Source organism: Vanacampus margaritifer, chromosome 2 (assembly GCF_051991255.1).
Source record: "Vanacampus margaritifer isolate UIUO_Vmar chromosome 2, RoL_Vmar_1.0, whole genome shotgun sequence".
Taxonomy (NCBI): Eukaryota; Metazoa; Chordata; class Actinopteri; order Syngnathiformes; family Syngnathidae; genus Vanacampus; species Vanacampus margaritifer.
This window is the reverse complement of record NC_135433.1, coordinates 18,163,471-18,184,030: the sequence shown is the minus strand read 5'-3', so window position 1 is coordinate 18,184,030 and position 20,560 is coordinate 18,163,471. Positions and strand designations below refer to the sequence as shown.

Sequence of the window (20,560 nt, the reverse complement as noted above, 5' to 3'; positions counted from 1 at the left end):
TGCATAAATTCTACGCGTAGCTCCAGGGGTATTTACTGTATTTAGCAATCCTGTTGCAACAGTGCATTCTACAACACAAAGTATCAGGAAATGCTTTGTGGCCTGTGATGAAAATGAGTTTGTCACGCTTGAATGAGCGACAAAATATCTGAGACACCTGTTGGTATGATGCAGTGATGTTATGCACAACCACAATAAAAAGTGAAACATTGAATTAAAACTGCAAAACTGAGCAAGCAGTAGCCCTATCTTTGTAGAGATGTCAGTTTTTTTTCTTCTTCCATACACCACATGGTGTGCCTGATGCAGCAAAGAGTGAAAATGCCCTCCATTTTCCCATCCAGTGTTTTTTTTTTTTCAGGCTTGTTTTTGATTTATATATTGAGGTGTCACAAAAACATTTCCAGCGTTCTATTGCCCTTTACTAAAAAAAAAAAAAAAAAAAAGAGGAAAAAAATAAAAACTCTTCCCCCTTGTAAATTTACTTTTTTGAAGGATGGAGTAGGTTAGATGTATAGAGTGCTACAGAACATTCTATGGGTCTTAATATTCCAAATGCTATATATAGAATAACTGGCAATATGGGGAACTCTGCTTTAAAAAGGTAGCAGTGAAAGAGTTAAGCAGGTTGAACACAGCCCAACTAAAAACAAATGTGGCCTTGCGCCTTTAGGGAGGAAAACAGTGCCATCTTCTGGTCAAAAAGTAAAACAGCCAATTTGACTTCATATGTTTGTGTCTCTCAAAATATTTAGTTACTGCATTTAGTATTCAGAACACATTTCACATAGCGATATATATATACTGAATATTCAGAATAATTTAAGGTACATTGTTTCAAACAAGCAACGTTAGAAACACCACAATCCAGTCTCGTTTGTACTGTTACATAAAAAAAAAAGGTTCAAGTTGACTTTAAAGCATGTCAAGAAGATTAAAATGTTTACACAGGTGAGCCGCAAGAGCATAACGTGTGAGACTTGAATTTTGTGGCAATTGGCATGGCCAGAAATTCACGAGGTGTCAAACAAGCATACTAGCTTATTAACTAAAATGCATCCCCAAATAAGCAAAGTGCATGCGTGACAAAAAAAGCGAGACTACCAACTAACCGTCATTTGAATGGTGGAGATTAGAGAGGTGAAAGTCTTTGCGTAACTGTACAGCTTGCAAGTCAACCCCCGAAGTCAGTAAACCACCTGCTATGCATGTTTAAAATACATTAAATAAAAAACAGCAACTTTCCAGTGGTTGAAATGTTAGAAATCAGAGCTCATTCCATTAGATCCAAATCATTTTCAATGACCGCATGGTAGTTTAGCCTACCCACAATGCACCACACCGCTACCCATAATGCACCGTGCAGTCGAGATCCGCACTTCGCTTATTGGAGACCAATGCACCCATGATGCAGTGGCAAAAAACACCACCAAAACTGGCGTCGCTAGGACGACGTCGACTCATGTGTCCAACTTGACCTGATATTTTTCAGCTAAAACTAAAACCAGCTGCAAAGAAAGGTCATGACAACATGTAACAAGTTGCCTATGAACAATATTGATAACGGATACGAAACGAGCGCTTGGCATGCGTCGTGATGATTATGAGGCAGGTTCAATGCGGTCAGCTTGAAGCACTCCTACATCTTCTGAATCTCGAAGAGGCGCACATCCGTGTCGTACCAGATGGGAGGGTCCACGTTGCTGGAGAGTGGAGGGAAGCAAAATATAACACAATTACAATTAATCCGCTTATTAAAATCACAATACAGTAGACCCGTGTTTATAGTGGGGGATACATTCCAGTACTCACCGCAAGTAGACCACACCCCACATGTAGGTGCGAAACCACATGGCCGTGCCAGCATTGGCCTGGTACTTCCGGATGAGGATGGGGTGAGGGACGGGCAGCAGGCCAACTAGCGTGCCGTGCTGGAGGAACTTGAGGATCTCCGATTCATCTGTCAGACCCCTGCCGGGACATCAATGGCAACGTTTATCATCAATGTAAAGACATGCAAAGGCGTTTGATGCAACACGCGCGTACTTGTCGATGCAGATCTTCTCCACCTGTGGAACCAACACCTGCAGCAGACGCATGATGGTCTGCAAGGGGAGTTTACACTTCCAGGACAGGACCTGCGAAGATCCAAGACGGGAAACCGGAGTTAAATGCTTGTTTTTAGGTAGGTTTGAATTTTTCCTGTGCTGTAGTGAAAAAGAGAGAAATCTGCTGACCCAGTCTGGTGTGGGAGTCCACAGTGATGCTGGAGAAGCACTTGACAAGCGTCTTCTCTCCATTTCTGCCTCAGTGTAGAAAACATCCTGTGAGGAACGAAAAGTTACACAAACAATTTTCCTTCAGCTTCACAGCAAAGTGCCCAATCCTACTTGGATTGTTGCCCACAAAGCAGCGACCGCAGCTAAGACGCTAATGCTCATCTAGCCCTTCCCACTTTTCGTAAAGTGGAAGTCAACCTTAAATAGACATACAATAATATGTTCTATGTGACCTCACTAGTGTAAACATGACATTCTGATTAATATCACATTTGTGGAATGAGTTATGAAGCAAAATCCAGCCGTTTTTTTTTATCCATCTCAGGAGGCGGCCATCTTGCCACTTGCTGTCGACTGAAAATGACATCACAGTTGCTCAGGGCCCAGCAATGACCGATCACAGCTCACCTTTTTTCTGAAGCTGCGCTGTGATTGGTTGTTAACAGAGCCCTGAGCAACATTAATGTCCTCTTCAGTCGACAGCAAGTGGCAAAATGGCTGCCTTGAGATGGATAAAAACGGCTGGATTTTGCTGCTTAACTGGTATTCCACTAACACAATATTAACCCGAATGCCATATTATTGCCCAAATTTTTTGGGGGGTTGACTTCCCATTTAACAACAAATGCACACTGACTTCATTGTCTTTGCCCGAGTTGGATTCAGTGTCGCTGATCCTGCTGGCTGCAATTTTCTCTGAGTGCTCCATCTTGGGGACGGACACCATGGTACCATCCTCGGACACCTGAGACTTCTCAGTCAGTTTTTCAATGCCTGTACAAAACAAGGTTATTTTTAACAAAAAAACTCAAACTAAAATAGCTCCTTTTTTTTTTTTAGACTTCTTGTTTGATAATGAAAGTAGGTTGACTGACCAGGTATGGCAACGAGGCTGGCCTTCAGGGTGCCGGGTTCCGCGGGCACGGCGGGGCGGGAACCCTCCATGGAGACGGTCTCCTGTGAGCTGGTGCGGGAGATGACGTCGGGCGACTTCTTCTTCCTCTGCAGCGCCTTGTGGATGGTGGCCGGGTCCGACGGAAGGTTAGCCAGCTGGTGGAAGAGGTTACGCTTGCGGATGATGGCGTACACCAGGTTACAGTTCCCTGGGGAGGATAATCAGCAATTTATCGCTTGGTTGATTAATCACATCTCAAAGCAATGAAAGCAAAATGGAGCGTGCTCTTTACTCAGAGGAAACTGGTTTAGCATGTTTCAATGGTATTTTTGTTATAATCAAATTCTAAAAATAAACATGGTTCACAGCAAAAGTGACAATAAAAATTTTAAATGTTAAGATACACAGAACACCAGTATTTTTTATGCAAATGTCAAAGTTGAATATTAAGATTTTTGCACTTGGTTTTTGATTTAATGAAAATGTATCACATGAAATTTGTCAATTAAAATTGTAAATACATTTGAATGTTAAGATCCCAATTTTACAACGATTTTTAAACGTTACAAAACACTGCATTGTTTAAGTTTATAATACATTAAACTGCATATAACGTTCAACAAATACGATACCCAACATTCATCTTCAACTGCTAATTCAGTATGTTTAAAAAATATGTTGATTAAGATGTTGTCATTGATTGCACGTGTTTGCACCAGCTGTCCACATCACAGTTTGTGCACACGCCCCCGTCCTCCCCCCCAAAAAGCTGTTAAAACTTCACAAAAGCAAACAACTGTTACATCATCTACCCCAAACACTTCTACAGGTCCAAGCCATGAGCGATTCAATTTAAAATAAAAAATAAATAAGTTAAAACTAAAACAAAAAACAATGACCTGACCAAGCAGTTTAATCAATGGATAATAATTTGCATGCAAGCTTAACTTCATGGCGGACCAGTTCCTATTATTAGCGAATGTACTTGACCAAACAATTTTCACTTGTTATTGTCTCAAACATTCACACTTTCAGTCTTGAGACGACATAATGCTGCTGCAAAGTGAGGGAGGAGGCGGGTTTGAACACAAACAGTTGCAAGAGTGACAGATGACGCGCAGACAGACTAACAGTATTGATTTGTGAAAAAATATTCAATTAACCATATTTGGACATAAAACGTTTCCGTCCGACATGGCACCCATCTCCTTTCCGTTTTCTGAGGGTCCCCTTACCATCAAACTGATACTGAATGATGTTGTTGAACGCCTCCAGGAGGAAAAAGGCAAGATGGTGGTTCTGAGCGGCGGAGAACAGGAACCAGCTGGTGGAGAAGGCCTCCAGCAGGTGGAGCAGCTTATTGGCCGCCACCATGGACAAACTTTTCAAATACGGCGACACTGAGAAGAAAACATGCTTCTTAGTGAACTACTTGTTTTTAAATCCTTAACAATCAGGCAAATGACTCACCATTCACAACAATGGTGAGCAGGCAGTCGAAGAGAGGCTGTAAACGCTGGTGGCCCGTGGTGATAATCTTATGGAAGACCTGCAAAGTAAGCAAACAGAGCGACAGCTGGTTGGCTGGTCTGGTCTCCGTGGCGACGCCGTCGGGCCTCTCACCATGATCAGCAGGTCGGCGTGAGTGCCCGTGAACACCGGGATGTCCATGGGCACATGGAGGGCGTAGGGCTTGTTGAGGCGCACGCCGAAGTTCCTCTCGCCGCTCAGCAGCAGCAGGATGAACACCCCGATGTGCATCAGGCCCACGCGTGCTGCACACACATTCAAAACAAAAAAACATCTTACTTTTAGAAGTTGGAAATGCAGGGTTGTTTGATTTTTCTAACCCACTCGTTGAGGAGCTGTGGATTTTTAGCACATTGGGTTTCTTTTATGCTGGGTTAATTCTTTTGACCCATCAGATTGGGTTGAAGATTGGATTTGGGCGGACTGAAGAACTGAAGCTGGTCGCCATTTTGGTTCAAATCCTAGTCAGGATGAAAATGATGTTTTTTTGTTTGTTTTTTTTAATCATAAGTTACTATATACTGATTAACCCGGTAACAACTTCTTGGTAGCTTTAAATCATCTCTGTGGGTAGTTTTTAGCCCTTGTTGGGTAAAAACCAATGAGCTGGGTATAGATAAGGGGCGGGGGGGGGGGGGTGGTGTTTCTGATTTAAAAAATGCACGAGAAGACTTACACTGGTCGGCTCTGGCATCGTTAAGGTAGTAGAGGATGGGAACCAAAATATCCAGTACGTCACTACTCTTCAGGACAAAAAAGAGGAATTTCTGGAATGGGAACACAAAATGGGCTGACTTTTAATTTTGCTCAGATCACATGGAATGTTTGTTTACAGTTCCAAATATTATCAGTGTGCTTGGTAAAGGGTTTTTTTCTGCCATCAAAGACACAAAGGCATAATTCATGTCTCTTAACTCGAAGTAATATTTAGTTTTAGGCTATAAGCACATCTGTGTTAACTGGAGTAGCAGTTTGTGACAAAAGAAGAGGAAAGCTCAAAATCCTAGTAGTATAATATCCTCACAATCCTTAAAAACATCTTTCAAGTAATATGAAATTATATAACAAATGCTTTGGGGAATTGCTTTACATCTGGAATAGCAGTTCACCAGAATTGGTCGACTCAGATTCAGACTACAAAGTAAAGTGTTGCCAACGCATTTGCATAAATGGAAATCAAGCTATTATAAACATATTGATCTTCACTTGAACTTTTCCAAATGCTATTCTTGTGAAGGCAAGAGTGAGCGCTCCCCTACCTTATTGAAGTCACAGAGCTTCCAGAAGAGCACCAGGAGCTCCTGGTGGAACTGGATCTTTTTGGTGGAATTCGGCAGGTACGTTTGAGTCAAAGGGTTCGTGAGGAGACGAGCCAAGCCTTTCAGCACAAAGTCAAAATCCTGAATGGAACACAAACAAAACCCTCAGTCACAAGATCCTCGTGTAACCTCAGCGATGTTGTCTGGGTCATACCTCCTCTCTGTGAACCCTCGACAAATAATTCACAAACAGGTTTTCGGGGCCGGTGGACTGCGCAGAGGGAGGGAATAATTATTCAAGTGAATCATCGACACCCATAAACGATCGGCGGTTGTGTTTGTTGGCAAACCTCGTGTTCCTCCACGCTGGACGCAGACGACGGGCAGTGGGAAGGCCCTCCGTCGTGCTCCAGAGTCACAATGAGGATCTGGACGGCCTGCTCCACCAGCTGCTCACGGTAGTCGGAGAACAGCAGGTGGTTGTACGGGATGCCGTAGCCCACCGGGTCGTAAGCGCTTATCACGTTGAGCAATGAAGTGAACAGCGGCAAAGCATGACTGCAAGGAAAAACAACAGCAGTGTAAAATGATTGGATTGTTTAGATGCTGTGGCTGTGGTTTGACTTCTGGTCAAACTCTTATCAGAAGCACTGACCTATACAACCTTAATTCTAATATGTATTTCCCAACAGTCTAATCTTTAATTTCATCATATTTATATTGGCTGCATGGCTTCCTGTATGTATGTGTACTAATCTACTATGTTTCGGTTCTGTGGGGGTTGGGTTTTTGTTTGTTGTGGGTGTTCTTGTTGTTTTTGTCTGTGGTTGGTGTTTTTTGTCTTGTGTTCCTGGTCATCCCTTCTCCAGGTGTTGACATGTCTCATTAGTGTTAGTGTAATTAGTCTGTTGAGTTTGTATACTCGGTGTGGGTGCATTTCCTATGTTATGTGTGGAAGTTCGTGTGTATAGTCTTAGTCACAGCCAAGTCGTCATCGCCACAGCTAGCCAAGTCGTCCTCGTCACAGCTAGCCAAGTCGTCCTAGTCACAGCTAACCACTTCATACTTGTCACACGTAGCCAAATCGTCTTCGTCACAGCTAGCCAAGTCGACCTCGTCACAGCTAACCAAGTCGTCTTCGTCACAGGCAGCCAAGTCGTCCTCGTCACAGCTAGCCAAGTCGTTCTAGTCACAGCTAGCCAAGTCGTCTTTGTCACAGCTAGCCAAGTCGTCCTCGTCACACCTAGCCAAGACGTTCTAGTCACAGCTAGCCAAGTCATCCTCATCACAGCTAACCAAGTGGTCCTCGTCACAGCTAACCACTTCATACTTGTCACACGTAGCCAAATCGTCTTCGTCACAGCTAGCCAAGTCGTCCTCGTCACAGCTAACCAAGACGTCTTCGTCACAGGCAGCCAAGTCGTCCTCGTCACAGCTAGCCAAGTCGTTCTAGTCACAGCTAGCCAAGTCGTCTTTGTCACAGCTAGCCAAGTCGTCCTCGTCACACCTAGCCAAGTCGTTCTAGTCACAGCTAGCCAAGTCATCCTCATCACAGCTAACCAAGTGGTCCTCGTCACAGCTAACCACTTCATACTTGTCACACGTAGCCAAATCGTCTTCGTCACAGCTAGCCAAGTCGTCCTCGTCACAGCTAGCCAAGTCGTCCTAGTCACAGCTAACCACTTCATACTTGTCACACGTAGCCAAATCGTCTTCGTCACAGCTAGCCAAGTCGTCCTCGTCACAGCTAACCAGGTCGTCTTCGTCACAGGCAGCCAAGTCGTCCTCGTCACAGCTAGCCAAGTCGTTCTAGTCACAGCTAGCCAAGTCGTCCTCGTCACAGCTAACCAAGTCGTCCTCGTCACAGCTGACCAAGTCGCCCTAACCAAGACGTCATCGTCACAGCTAGCCAAGTTGTCCTTGTCATACCTAGCCAAGTCGCCCTAACCAAGTCGTCCTCGTCACAGCTGACCAAGTCATCCTGGTCACAGCTAGCAAAGTCGTCCTTGTCACAGCTAGCCAAGTCGTCCTAACCAAGTCGTCCTCGTCACAGCTAGCTAAGTCGTCCTCGTCACAGCTAGCCAAGTCGCCCTAGTCACAGCTAACCACTTCATACTTGTCACAGCTAGCCAAATCGTCTTCGTCACAGCTAGCCAAGTCGTCCTCGTCACAGCTAACCAAGTCGTCGATGTCACAGCTAACCAAGTCGTCCTCGTCACAGCTAACCAAGTCGTCCTCGTCACAGCTAACCAAGTCGTCTTCGTCACAGGTAGCCAAATCGTCCTCCTCACAGCTAGCCAAGTCGTTCTAGTCACAGCTAGCCAAGTCGTCCTCGTCACAGCTAGCCAAGTCGTCCTCGTCACACCTAGCCAAGTCGTCCTCGTCACAGTCAAGAAGCCATAGCCCAGTCAAATCAGTTCTGTCACGTCACTCTCTAATCCAGTCATGGTGATCAGTCTATTCACGTCCTGTCCAGTCATGGCGACCAGACCAGTCACGTCCTGTCAAGGCGACCAGTCTACTCATGTCCTGTCCAGTCATGGTTATCTGCTCACCTTTTTCCCAATGGTAAATTAAAGTTCCACGCATTGCACTTGATTCCTGTTTCCCTGCATTTGGGTCCACCATCCCTCAACCACTCACATTCCAAGAAAGCAAGTTGAAGTTCGGCGAGGAGTTTCATTTCGTCAGGCCATAACCTTGTCTAATAGACAAAAGTCTTTTGCCGCCATATTAGAGCTATTCTTGGCAGTTACAACCCTTGCATGGGCAAATGCTCACGGATTTCACTTTTTGAAGCTTAGTCTGTACACCATATAGTGGAACCCTACAAGAACCCGTAACCATAGTTTTTGTAAAAAACAAACAAACAAACAAAACAGCTTTGTATAGTACTTTGTAAACAACCAGTAATAATGTAATTGTAAAAAAAATTAACAGTTAGCACATCATCATTTCGTGCGTCAATGCAAATCTGTCCTCTGGTTAGTAGAATGTGCTTTCCTTTTTTTTTTTCTTCATGATTGTCATGTTTTATATATTGAATGTATTGCATATAGCTCCAGATGATGTACCGTTGATGGCACAGCTGGTAGATGGTGGTTTTGTGTACTCTTGGTTTCTACATCTGCAACATGATAGTATGTGGATTAGGTTGCGTAAGGCCCAAGTACTCAATGTTTGGCCCACCACTTGCATATAGGGATGAGAACACACACATAGCACCTGTCGGCTCACCGATTCTCGGTGGAGCAGAAGAAGGTCACCCAAGGGTTGAGGATGTGGTTGTCCGTCGAGGCTGGCAGGTACATGACCTCGGAGAAGCAGGTGAGCAACAACCTCAGCAGCTCCGTGCTGGCCGCCATCAAATACAACCAACATGAATAAGTCAAAAGTGAGTCCGACAAGATGAACGAAGCACAAGGAGAAGTCGGACTCACCGATTCAAATCATGGATGTAGTTGAGAGGAGGGGACTGCGCGAAGCCCACTCCCGCTTCCCAGATGTATTCGCAGCTGTCTATGGAGTGCATGCTCTCCACTGAGTCCTGCAACACACATTCACATCAAATTGTATCAGCCAAAATTATAATTGGATAATGGATTGAATGGAATGGATTAGTGTTTCCAGTTTACTCACTCGAGTAAAAAAATTATAAATATAAATGACTTTTGAGTGAGCATTATTAATTTATTTACTGTTGCAAGGTCTTTCCTGTGTACAAAATTCAGGCCATCTCCACCTTATTTGATCGCAACCTCCTGAGCCACTGATATCGCTCAACACAGTGTGTTGATTGAGCTCAGCAGCAACGCATTTTAACTGCAGTTGCAGTGTTGTGCCATTAGGGAGGCACTATAACAAGAGCAGTTCACCGGAAAGACCTGAAGCAACAACCGAAGAAGAAACAGCTTTCTTTTTTTCTTTTTCTTTTTTAACTTTAAATGTACCGATGAGGAAACAGTTCATGGATCAAGCGTCGCGCACGCCCATTTCCTGGTTGTGAGGCAGAGGTGGCGCGCTCCAGTCATTGCCAAAGTCATAAAAACACGGTATATACAATAAACATAATAGTGTTTTATAACAACGCTGAACTATAATTACAATTTAATATGTACTAGTGGATGAATTTCAAATGATTGTAGTTAAAAAATGGCAAAAAATAATGGCAACTTTGTATTCATATAATTTCTTAGTTCTAGTCCCTGATTGTAAAATGGCTGCAGGAGGGCGGCCGATAATGGTATAGGTCACAGCCGCAAGAACGTAGTAGTAGTAAAATAATTGGTATTGGCACCGACACCTGGTATCGGTAGTCAGTGTCACCCATCATAGTCAGGATGATACCACCTCTGCCTCATTTTGAGCCAGGAAAAAGCCTGTGGTAACTTTAAAATTTAAAATATATATATTTGGTGCCCTGCGATTGGCTGGCAACCAGTTCAGGGTGTACCCCGCCTACTGCCCGAAGGCAGCTGGGATAGGCTCCAGCGCTCCCCGTGACCCTTGTGAGGACAAACGGTTACGAAAATGGATGGATGGATGGATGGATAGATATTTGGTGGCATTGTGACGCTATCTTAATTAGGGATAGACCAATTATCGTCTAGGCCGATTATCGTCTAGGCCGATTATCGTCTAGGCCGATTATCGGTGCGACAAATATCGGCATCGGCCTTTTTACGAATATGAAGGCCATTAAAGTTGGCATTTCACCGAGTGGTAAATGCTTGCGAATGTAGCGAATTTTGGCTTTTCATCAGGATTTGTAAGATTTCCACGGACAGTTGTTGGTTGTTGCAAATACATTTTTAACATGTTCAGACAAATTTTCACTGTCTGCGAGGATCTTTTGAACCCTATTACGAACATTTTTGGGAAAAATTTAGCGACAGTAGAAAACTTTAGGAAGTCTTTTACTTTTTTAATTTTAGATTAACACATGGTGATGACCCGGGAACCTCCCTGCAAATGTGATCATTTTTAAACAAAGCTGTCTACTCCATATACATATATATATATGCTCTTGAGAAATTTGGACTTTCCAATATTTTCAACCTGATTTTGTTGTTCAATCTGACGCAAATATTTTTTCTTTTACTGCAAATGAATATCGACTTGAAATATCGGTTATCTGGCCTCCTTGTCTTAATAATCGGTATCAGCCCTGAATAAAACATATCTGTCTATCACTAATTCTAATTAGCATAAAAGTACCAATTTTGAATTCAAACCTTCTATCTAGCCAATCAAAGTGTGACCTGCAGGCGCTGATATTAGCGTCAGTTAAGCAATCATTTTCCACCAAGACGATCACACTCGGCGAAATAATGACTCCATGAATCAGAGCCAAAACACATTGAGTCAGACCTGCAACATTCCTTTAGGCCCATTAGTTACAAAGCGCTTTTCCTGTTATGATTGACAGGGTCATCACGCTCTGTTTTTATTTTTCAAGCCAACTCGGGCAACAGGTTTAGTGGGGTAGATTTGCGGCAGGAAGGAGGAAACGTTGAGGACAAAATAAAAATACACAGTAAAATCCGATCCGTGTTCACTGTTCATGGTCATCAGAAGCGAGTAGCAACAGAGGACTTACGGGGCCTCTTCTGTGGCTGTGCACGGTGAAGTCGGGACAAAAGAGCAAGTCGGCGATGGCCAGGAGGAGCGACTCGGCCAGGGGGCGAGCGCCTTCGTCGTCGTCCAGCTCCTCTGCCTACAAAAAAAAAACCTTGTCATTTTCAAACTTTCCAGAGAGAATATACATACAGTTGACACACATAAAAACATACAATTGAACAGTTTTGTATTATTATTTAAAAATATTGGAGAAAAAAAACTGCTAATAGTCACCATGTAACAAAAATGTGTGGCGGGCTTTACACTGTCAAAATAAAGAAACAATATCATCACTCCCACATCTGGAATGAGGAAACATCGTTCACCGTTCATTCCATGTCATCATCGGAGTGACGCAAGCCAAGCGTATCCTCACACGACAACTTGTGTTTTTTTCCACTCACCCCGGCCCGGCCGGCACCGGGCACGGTGGACCAGAAGAAACCTCTCCAGTCCTGGTCCTCAAAGATGTAGGGGAGGATGCGGGTCAGGATACGAATGCAGTTCAGGACCACCTGCTTCTCCCTCTCACTGGGGCAGCCGGAGTCGGCGCCCTGCACCAGTTTCTCCACAGCCTGACCAGTGCCACAAAACATACATGGCATGCGTGATTCTTGCGGAAACCTCTCTTATTTATTTCCGCTGCACTTCATGGAATACTAAACCTTTTCTCCAGTTCAAAGTGTTCAATCTTGTATATGTATATACAGTACTTACTAAACTGTCAAAGTTTAAGGTGGAGCACTTTAACACATTTTAAATGTATTTTTATTGAATGATAATTTATATTCTACTGTCATTATTTGATTTTAATGTATTTTTAGTACCATACGGTTTTACAAATGTAATATTTATTAGATAAATGACTTACCATTAAAATGCCTGGTAATCGCTAAGTTTGGTTAAGTAAACTTTCCTGGAAACGAGAAGGTACAATTCCGCCAACTTCTACCCTTCCTCATCTATTTGACGCCATGCCCCGATGATTTTATGAATGACATACCAAAATTCCCTCTTTTTTCTCTCCATTGAAGACAAAATAAAAACTACAATTACTTCCCTTTCTTGTCGAGATGCACACAATGGATGTGGCATCTGTAAAGCTGAAGTTTAGGGTATAGAATTAAGGATGCTTTAAAAACACACTATATATTTTACAATCACACCAGGTGATCATTTTTTATTTCAACAGACCAGAGAGATTTTTTTTTCATTGTTATTGTGTTGCATTCTTGGTTTGTACCACTTTTAGATCCTGGTACTCGCTGTACACTTCATGAGCAAGTAGGTTGTATTGTATTATCGACCAATTCTTTGTAGCGGCCACAGGCAGGAGCCAGGAAGCGGAAAAGAAAGCAGGAGAAGGGAAGTGACTCACTTCTTTCCACATCTGAGAGCGTAACATTGTTCGGAAGCATTGGACCGTGACACACTTTCCAAAAAGTCAGGCAAAGCCAACAATTTGCATGTTGTGTTTACCTTATAGCACAGGGTGGCTAAATTGGAAGGTGACTCCTCTCTTAGAGCCCTGATCTCTGCAGCTGGAACCAGTGCGAAGACGTCTTGGACTGTGGTGGTGCTGTCCGTCCAGAACATGTCCCAGAAGGCATCATCTGTGGCTTCTACTGGCTGCAAAACATTAGGAAATGTTAAATAAACAGAAATGTAGACACTGGTGTGGCATGGCACTGATGGCAGTACATTGTAGGCATCACTGCGTGTCTATTGTGTAGCATGTCCAGTGAGTGATGATGACAATGTAAACACCGTGCACCTGCCGCATCCTTGTCAACACCATGCAGCTTTGATTTAACCAGGCCATAATTTTGTTGAAACATTTTGCATGGCATTATATGACATTATCGCCATGCTGGTAACGTGACGCATTTTCATTTCGGTGAATGCGGTCTTTCAATCGGGAAACGCCAAAGGATTTATTTTACATGGTTAAATGCAACAAGGGACAGTGTGTTGCGAACGCGTTGTCTGATTATTATGCGCTCGTCGCTTACATTTGCACAAATAGCGTCTAACCTGCGTTTTGGTTGTCAGCTGAATCACTGCTTTCCTGAAGTTCAGTTTTGAGTCGGTACTGCCCATTGTCGATTATCTATTTTTAAATAAATGATAATAATAAGTGTGGCGCCGATGCCGCTGAGGTTTCTTGTTAATCTCCCCTGCGTCCTTTCCCTTGACTCATAGGAGAAGGGGGCGGTGTTCTGTTTTGCTGTGTATTCACGTCATTGGTTGGTCACTTCCGGGTTTTAAATGACGTAAAAAAAAATTTTGTTTTAGAGATTTTCACTCATTTCTTATCAATATTACGACCATTTATTATTATTATTATTATTATTATTATTATTATTATTATTATTATTATTATTATTATTATTATTGACTTAGTGTGGTTCAAAACGCATGATGAGGATTTGTTTAAATGTAATAAAATGAGTAGAACAGCGACGGCTGCGTATATAAAGCAGATGCTTTTGTAAACAGCAACATCTTTTGGATACCTTTTATTCCCTCACCCCTCAAATAAGCATAAACTCAATGTTAAACCGCGTCCTTTATATCTTAAAATTAATATAAATGCTCAAGAATAAGTGGTATAAAATTGATTTAATTAATTGGTTGCTGCTGGGCTCGCGCACTCCTGTGCTGTACTTAATGTTGCCTTCAAGTTATTCTGACGATGTACTAAATCCGTCACAGTAATAATCAGAAATCAAATATGGTATGAAATGCTTTTTGAAAGCTAAAACAAAATGTTTAACTATTTTCAATCACTATTACAATGTTTTTTTTGTTTGCTATTATAAATTTATTTAAGAACACAAAATGCAGGACACCAAACGGAGTTTAGATTTTTCCAACATCTCTTAAATGCGTCCGTGAAGGTCTCTGCGCAGGCGTAGTAGCATGTAAACACAAGCGCAGCGGCCGGCGGCTGCTAACGACGTGTTAGCTGTTGGGTTTTAAAACTTCTAAACACGAAAAGCTTTTTGATAGTAGTACTTTAATCAGATGTGTAGGAATTTTAACACAACCAGGAAAGACGTTTAAATCGTTTTTAAAAATATGAACTTTAGGTGTCTACTTTGAGCTTATCAGCGAACTAAAGGCTAACGTTATTAGCTTGTGTATGACGAACAAGAAAGAGGGCTTGACTTGTACATCTTGTACTGATACTGATACTGTACACCATTTAACCATTAGGTGATGTAAAGTAGCTGCAAAATTTGTATCCATACACACATATCTATATTGCAATATTTTCTCTCTAGTAGCAATGGCTAATTTCATCACTTAAAACCCAATTAGCCACTCAGCTAGGTAAGCTTGCAAATAGCTGGCAAATGCAAGCTAACTGCTAGCGAGGTTCTTGGACATAGAGGGAGAATCTTAAAGGAATTCATCGACATTGATGCATTTATGGTCATCACATGTTGACCGAAAGCAGGTGAGTGATTTGTTTGGTGCTAGAATAATTACTAGAAGCTCGCCAGTTAACGTGACCAGCTGACAGTGATGGCAGCCTGGAGGTCATTATTCGTGTTAGCATTGATAAGCAAGTGATAAGAAAAAGTGCAGACTCAATATGAACGCCATTACCTGCTAAGATACACACATAGACGTGGCGTCTGTAAAGCTGATCATAATGCATTTTACTGTTACATTTAATGTTGTGTTCATTTGTGAATTGTTTGTTTTTTTACACAGGAAAAGGCAGCACAGCGGTGGTGATGAGAGTGGCCATCTGGTACCTCAAGCCAAACGGCCAAACCAAGCTCACCCACTCTCCCCCGAGCCGGGACGGGATGCCTGGGACTCAGAGGTAAGGTACCCTTCATAATTGATTCTGTACTCAAGCTTGACTACGCCCTCTCTCTCTCTCTCTCTCTCTCTCTCTCTCTGTCTCTCTCTCTCTCTGTCTCTCTCTCTCTGTCTCTCTCTCTCTCTCTCTCTCTGTCTCTCTGTCTCTCTCTCTCTCTCTCTCTCTCTCTCTCTCTCTGTCTCTCTCTCTCTGTCTCTCTCTGTCTCTCTCTCTGTCTCTCTCTCTGTCTCTCTCTCTGTCTCTCTCTCTCTCTCTCTCTCTCTCTCTCTCTCTCTCTCTCTCTCTCTCTTGCACTCACGCACTCGCACTCTCTCGCACACACACTGTGACAAAGGAAAAAAATGTGTTGAGCTGAAAGGCAAAGTAGCTAGAATATAAGGAAGAGCTTTGGGTGATTGAAAAATAACCACTACTAAGTACTTTAAAACTGTCATTTTGTCAATTATTCATTTTTTTTGCCTAGACTTGTGAGCAGACACTTAAGAAACGAGCCCTATATATTTGCAGCGAACTTCACAAAAAGCAGTTTGGCAGATAGTGAAATAGGGCTGGGCGATATTTAATGTAACCCACATAAAGCGCACCGCGTTATTGGGTGCATGCTTGCTAAAACAGGTTGCGGGAGCAACACAACAGGAGCAAAACAGTGAGTTTGGTTCTACTTTATTCAGTAATTTAACAATGTATTCACGCTATCGTTTGATCAGTTTTCATCCACAAATCTATCAAAGTCTTCATCTTCTCTATCCGAATTGAACAGCTCAGCAATTTCTCCATCAAACATGCCAGGTTCCCCCTCGTCATTATCGGAGTCAGTCTCAATGCCGGCGTTTTTTTTTTCTGGGGGTAATTACTTTGGCACAGCATGGGTCGTCTCCACGGCGTCTACCAAAAAGGTGGGGTCCAAACGAAATTCAGGTTTTTATTCTGCGCGTCTTTCCATTGAAACATTTTTTTAAAAATTAAAAAAAGATCTTTCTCCCTCTCACTCTCTGTCTGAATCTGTCAATGAGTGTGACACCGCTCAGAATACTTGATTGACGAGGATACTTTGTCGTTTCAGTGGTCCAACAGCTCCAGCAACCTCAGCAGTCCGGAGCACGCGTCCGGCAGCTGCAGCGGCAGCCGCTGCGCCGCGGGCCCCTGCAGCCCTCTCAGCTCCGGCGACTCGTGCGAACCGCCCGCCTCCTACCTGCACATCAACCGCATCCTGAGGGAGGCGCACTTCCAGAGCCTGCACAGCCGCTGCCAAACTCGAGAGACGCAGCTGTGACCTCGCTATCATTCCTGGTCAGGTATCAGGGAGGAAAAAGAGTCAGCAATAATTTAAGAAGTGGGATCAAACTAATGCTAAAATTGGACTTGGAGCTCCCTAAATGACAAGTTTAGGACCAGCCGCTTTGACTGGTTTAGGATTTTTGGGTGGTTGTAAAGTCTCAGGGAGATCATGGTTGTGAACTTTTCTGTCCTTTCCCCCCTTGTAGTTAGGGCCAAAACACTCATCTCCAGATTCTACATAATAATAATTTCCAAGTTGCACCTTCCTTAGCGGCATATTTGAACTTTTTCTGTTAAGTGAAGAGATCGACTACTAAACAAGTAAAAATACTCAGCGCAGCCTCTAATGTTGTTGTGCCTGTTTATTCAGGCATGTGCACTCTTCATCCTAAAAGCCAGGGAATGCTCAGCCTGTCAGTTTTTTTCCCCCTCTTCTTTTCTTCTTGTATTTAGTTCTGTACATGAATGGAACATGATGTTGACACTGTTCTTTTAAGTCAATTCATAATAAAAAGTTTTGTTTGTTTTTTTGTATTTATTTATTTATTAATGGAACAATCATCTATTCTCCCAACCACAAGAGCATGTAAAAAAAAAAAAAAAAAAAAATCTAATACTTTAACACCAAGATGATTTCCAGACGACTTAAAGCAACTTAGCAAGTATGGGAAAAAGTTGCCCCTATCGAGATCCTGACGTTGACGTCACGCGTTCCAAAATGGCCGTTCGCACAGCCATTTTGGCAGCATAGACAACGCATCTGCCACTTTGAGTAAACTGCAAATTCCACAATTCTTTAACAATGATTGGCAGCTGTTGTGGACCAGCTGCCACAACGAGAAGAGGCATAAAAACGGATCGAGCATGCTCCAGGCTACCAAAAAAGGAACCAATGCTAGCCATTGTTGCACTTTGTACATGGTGGCTAAATCAGCAGATGCTAACAAAATGTAAAATGTAGGGGGAAATAATATGTTTCATTTGTGCTGCTACGGTTTAATAGATTTTACACAGTTGAATTTAATAACTGACCAACACCATAAACTTTTTATGGTATAAATGATGGCGGCTGCGGCCGATTTAGCAGCTGCTAAGTTGCTAACGTACCTAAAAAACACTGCAAGACTTGTGTGAAACTGTTAACTTCGATGGCATTTTGAGCACACATAACGGGGAAATAAATCCGAATTGTACAAACTTGTAAAACTTTGTGTGGTCAGATTTGAAAGCACTCACCGGCCACATAGGAGGTAATTCCACGTTAGCAGCGTAGCCAAGTTGGGAAAAACCTGACACTTCATCGGCAATCCAACATGTCCACCTCGCCTATGTATATCATGTCCTTGACTGTTAATGCTCTTGGGCGGAAAGTTGACGGCTAAACGCTAGTTTTTGCCATTGTAGCCAATACTTTCGTGCCGCAGGGGGGAGTGTTCAGAGAAAGTCACGTGACCTCAGGATCTCTATTGGGGCATCACCACAATTCTCATCTTTTTGACTCCAAACGCCGCCACTTGGATCTGAAATGAAATAACAGAAGAAAAAATTCCCAACAGAATTGTTTCCTGACTTGAGCCGGATGAATTCTGAAGTGTTCTAGCTGCTCATATTCAGCAAATGCCAATTTGATCACCTGACATAAATCGATTGAGCATGCATTTAACTCGCTGAGCAAACAAGAAACGGAATTGTGTCCATGTCCTGATATTTATAGACCTGACTGTATCTTATCTTTTCTTTTTCTTTCTACATCATAACTCTTAAGCAGCAACTGTCTCAATGCTCACATTCTGTCTGTTAATGAATGACTGGCCATGCATTGAGACCCTCACTAATGAGCTCTGACCTGTGTGTAAGGCAGGAGCAGCCAAAGACTTCTTTAATTAGCCCACCACACGTCCTTGTCTCACACGCACAATAACAGATCACGCGTATTAGTGTCACCGATGTCGCCATGGTTACCACCATAGCCGCGACTGGTCCCCCATTAGTCGGCCCGCCCGTGATTGATGCCAAATTAGAGATGACGAATGAGCCGATGATAATTCAGCATGAGGCATTTCTCTGATTCATGACGCTGTTACTGTACTAGAGACGGCCTCGTTATTATTACACACAGTCACATAAGGCATTCATATCGGTGCTTGTTATTGTTCTGTGAGGAATACCTCTTTCACGGGACCTTTGGAAATAAACAGCACTAATTGCTGGGATGTCATTAGAAGCAGAAAACAAATTTACATACTGTAATAATACATATTAAATCAAACTCCCAGCTTGGGCAATATTAAGAGAAAAAGCCCTAATAAAAAAAAATACAATAATTAGTGGGAAAATTTTAACACATAATATTAGGAGAAGTTTTAGGATTACACAAATACAATTTTGTAATGTTGGGAGGGGTAAGAAGTCGAAATTTTATGAAAATAAAGTCATAGTAGGAGTTAGCAAGCTAAAGCCAAAATATTGGGACAAAATATTCTAATACTGTTCATAAAAATGTATATCATATTTGAAGTCCTCATTTGATAAAAAAATTAAAATAAAGTCATCATTTTGGGAGGGAAATTCGTAATTGATCATGAGGGGTAAAAAGCTCAAATTTTACATAAAATAAAAAAGAAAACCGGTTTTGCAAAAAAGAAAACGATGTTCAGAAATAAAGTCATAATCTTATTATTATAAAGATAATTTACAAATCAAAGCCCTATTAATGTCAGGGGAAAAAGTTTTAATTTTATTGATAATAATACTCATAATATTAAGAGATAAAAGTCCTAATTTTATAGTCCAAATATGATCAGGAAATAAGTAACACTTAGTTTTAAGTCCTATTTGTATATGGAGACAGGAAGATGCATTTTCACAATCCTCATTAAAATTACATATTTATTCTTATATTACACCCCCCCATCTAAAAATGACAACTTCAGTCAGTGTCATAAAGTAATAATACATTAATGCTGAAAATGTGACTTGTGACTCCCCCCCCCCCAAAAAAAAAAATCCCATGAAATTAAATTTCTTTCTTTCTTTCTTTCAATGTCAAAATGTTATGATTTTGTTCTCGTTGTAACATTCAACCTCCAATCCCATAATTTAATAGAATATCTTGTAATAGTTATACTCCTTATTTAAAATAAAACACCCTTATTTAAAAATAAATAAATAACGGAATCCACTCCTTTGCATTCAAAGAATAAAGCAGGGCACAACAGGGCAAAAAGTTCACGAGAAGCTCAGTAGAGGGCAGCACACTCTGCCTCCTGTAAACTAATTTAGAAGAATCTGTGTGCAGGCTGTTTGTATGAGATTTACTCTAAATCTGACTTTGCCGTTTTAACAGTATTATAATTTTGGAAACCCTGTTCTTCGTGGAAGCCCAAATTATGAAAAAAATAAACAAATGAATACTTTCTATAATGGATGAAAGTTTAACTTTTTGAATGGAATTATGGAAATGAATCAGTTTTCCCAAGATAGTCATTTTTTTTTGAAATGTGTCTTTAAAAGCACACGTACATTAAGGTGGCACACAGATATACGAAGGTGGGCGGTGATGAATGATTCATATCAGTTGAGTGGAGAGGCAAGACAGCGTTAAATGAACTGTCCTTGTTCTGGGGTCTATGTATGCGCATACATTGTTAAATGTTTACTATGGCCAACAGAAACAAAAAAACTCATACATTGGTTAGTCGTGTCTCCTTTCCTTGTGGCCATGTCCTTTGGGCTCAGATACTCATCTTTCCTCAAAGGCGAGAACATCCACGTGACAACAACAAAAGTATTTTCTATTTATCAGCGTCTGGGTTCACCTTCAACTTTCATGCTGCAACCATGCCAAAGCTCTGCGAAACAT

The 20,560-nt window shown here is 42.0% G+C and overlaps 2 protein-coding genes across 2 annotated transcripts; one reads left to right on the top strand and one right to left on the bottom strand.

Annotated features, from left to right (window-relative positions):
• Positions 1 to 730: 730 nt before the first annotated feature.
• On the bottom strand, positions 731 to 13,797 carry hid1a (HID1 domain containing a). Its single transcript, XM_077557115.1, has 19 exons — positions 13,617 to 13,797; positions 13,062 to 13,211; positions 11,987 to 12,157; positions 11,563 to 11,679; positions 9,404 to 9,510; positions 9,201 to 9,317; positions 6,314 to 6,521; positions 6,178 to 6,234; positions 5,964 to 6,104; positions 5,381 to 5,471; positions 4,798 to 4,949; positions 4,645 to 4,723; positions 4,410 to 4,574; positions 3,155 to 3,382; positions 2,917 to 3,053; positions 2,238 to 2,324; positions 2,047 to 2,138; positions 1,813 to 1,971; positions 731 to 1,703 (listed from the first exon to the last, which is right to left on the bottom strand). The coding sequence occupies exons 1-19, from the start codon at positions 13,680 to 13,682 to the stop codon at positions 1,640 to 1,642; spliced, it is 2,388 nt and encodes a 795-aa protein (XP_077413241.1). The 5' UTR covers positions 13,683 to 13,797; the 3' UTR covers positions 731 to 1,639.
• Positions 13,798 to 14,473: 676 nt separating this feature from the next.
• Positions 14,474 to 17,224, top strand: LOC144042639 (uncharacterized). The gene is made up of 3 exons (XM_077555471.1): positions 14,474 to 15,045; positions 15,306 to 15,420; positions 16,484 to 17,224. Exons 1-3 carry the CDS (start codon positions 15,029 to 15,031, stop codon positions 16,691 to 16,693), a joined length of 342 nt encoding a protein of 113 aa, XP_077411597.1. The 5' UTR covers positions 14,474 to 15,028; the 3' UTR covers positions 16,694 to 17,224.
• Positions 17,225 to 20,560: the final 3,336 nt, after the last annotated feature.

Excerpts from the sequence above, each read along its gene's own strand:
- LOC144042639 (XM_077555471.1), top strand. Across the intron at positions 15,421-16,483 it reads GGGATGCCTGGGACTCAGAG|TGGTCCAACAGCTCCAGCAA; the intron begins GTAAGGTACCCT and ends TTGTCGTTTCAG.
- hid1a (XM_077557115.1), bottom strand. The coding sequence starts at position 13,682 with ATGGGCAGTACCGACTCAAAACTGAACTTCAGGAAAGCAGTGATTCAG. Across the intron at positions 3,054-3,154 it reads CAGCCTCGTTGCCATACCTG|GCATTGAAAAACTGACTGAG; the intron begins GTCAGTCAACCT and ends TGTTTTGTACAG. Across the intron at positions 2,325-2,916 it reads ACTCGGGCAAAGACAATGAA|GATGTTTTCTACACTGAGGC; the intron begins GTCAGTGTGCAT and ends CGTTCCTCACAG.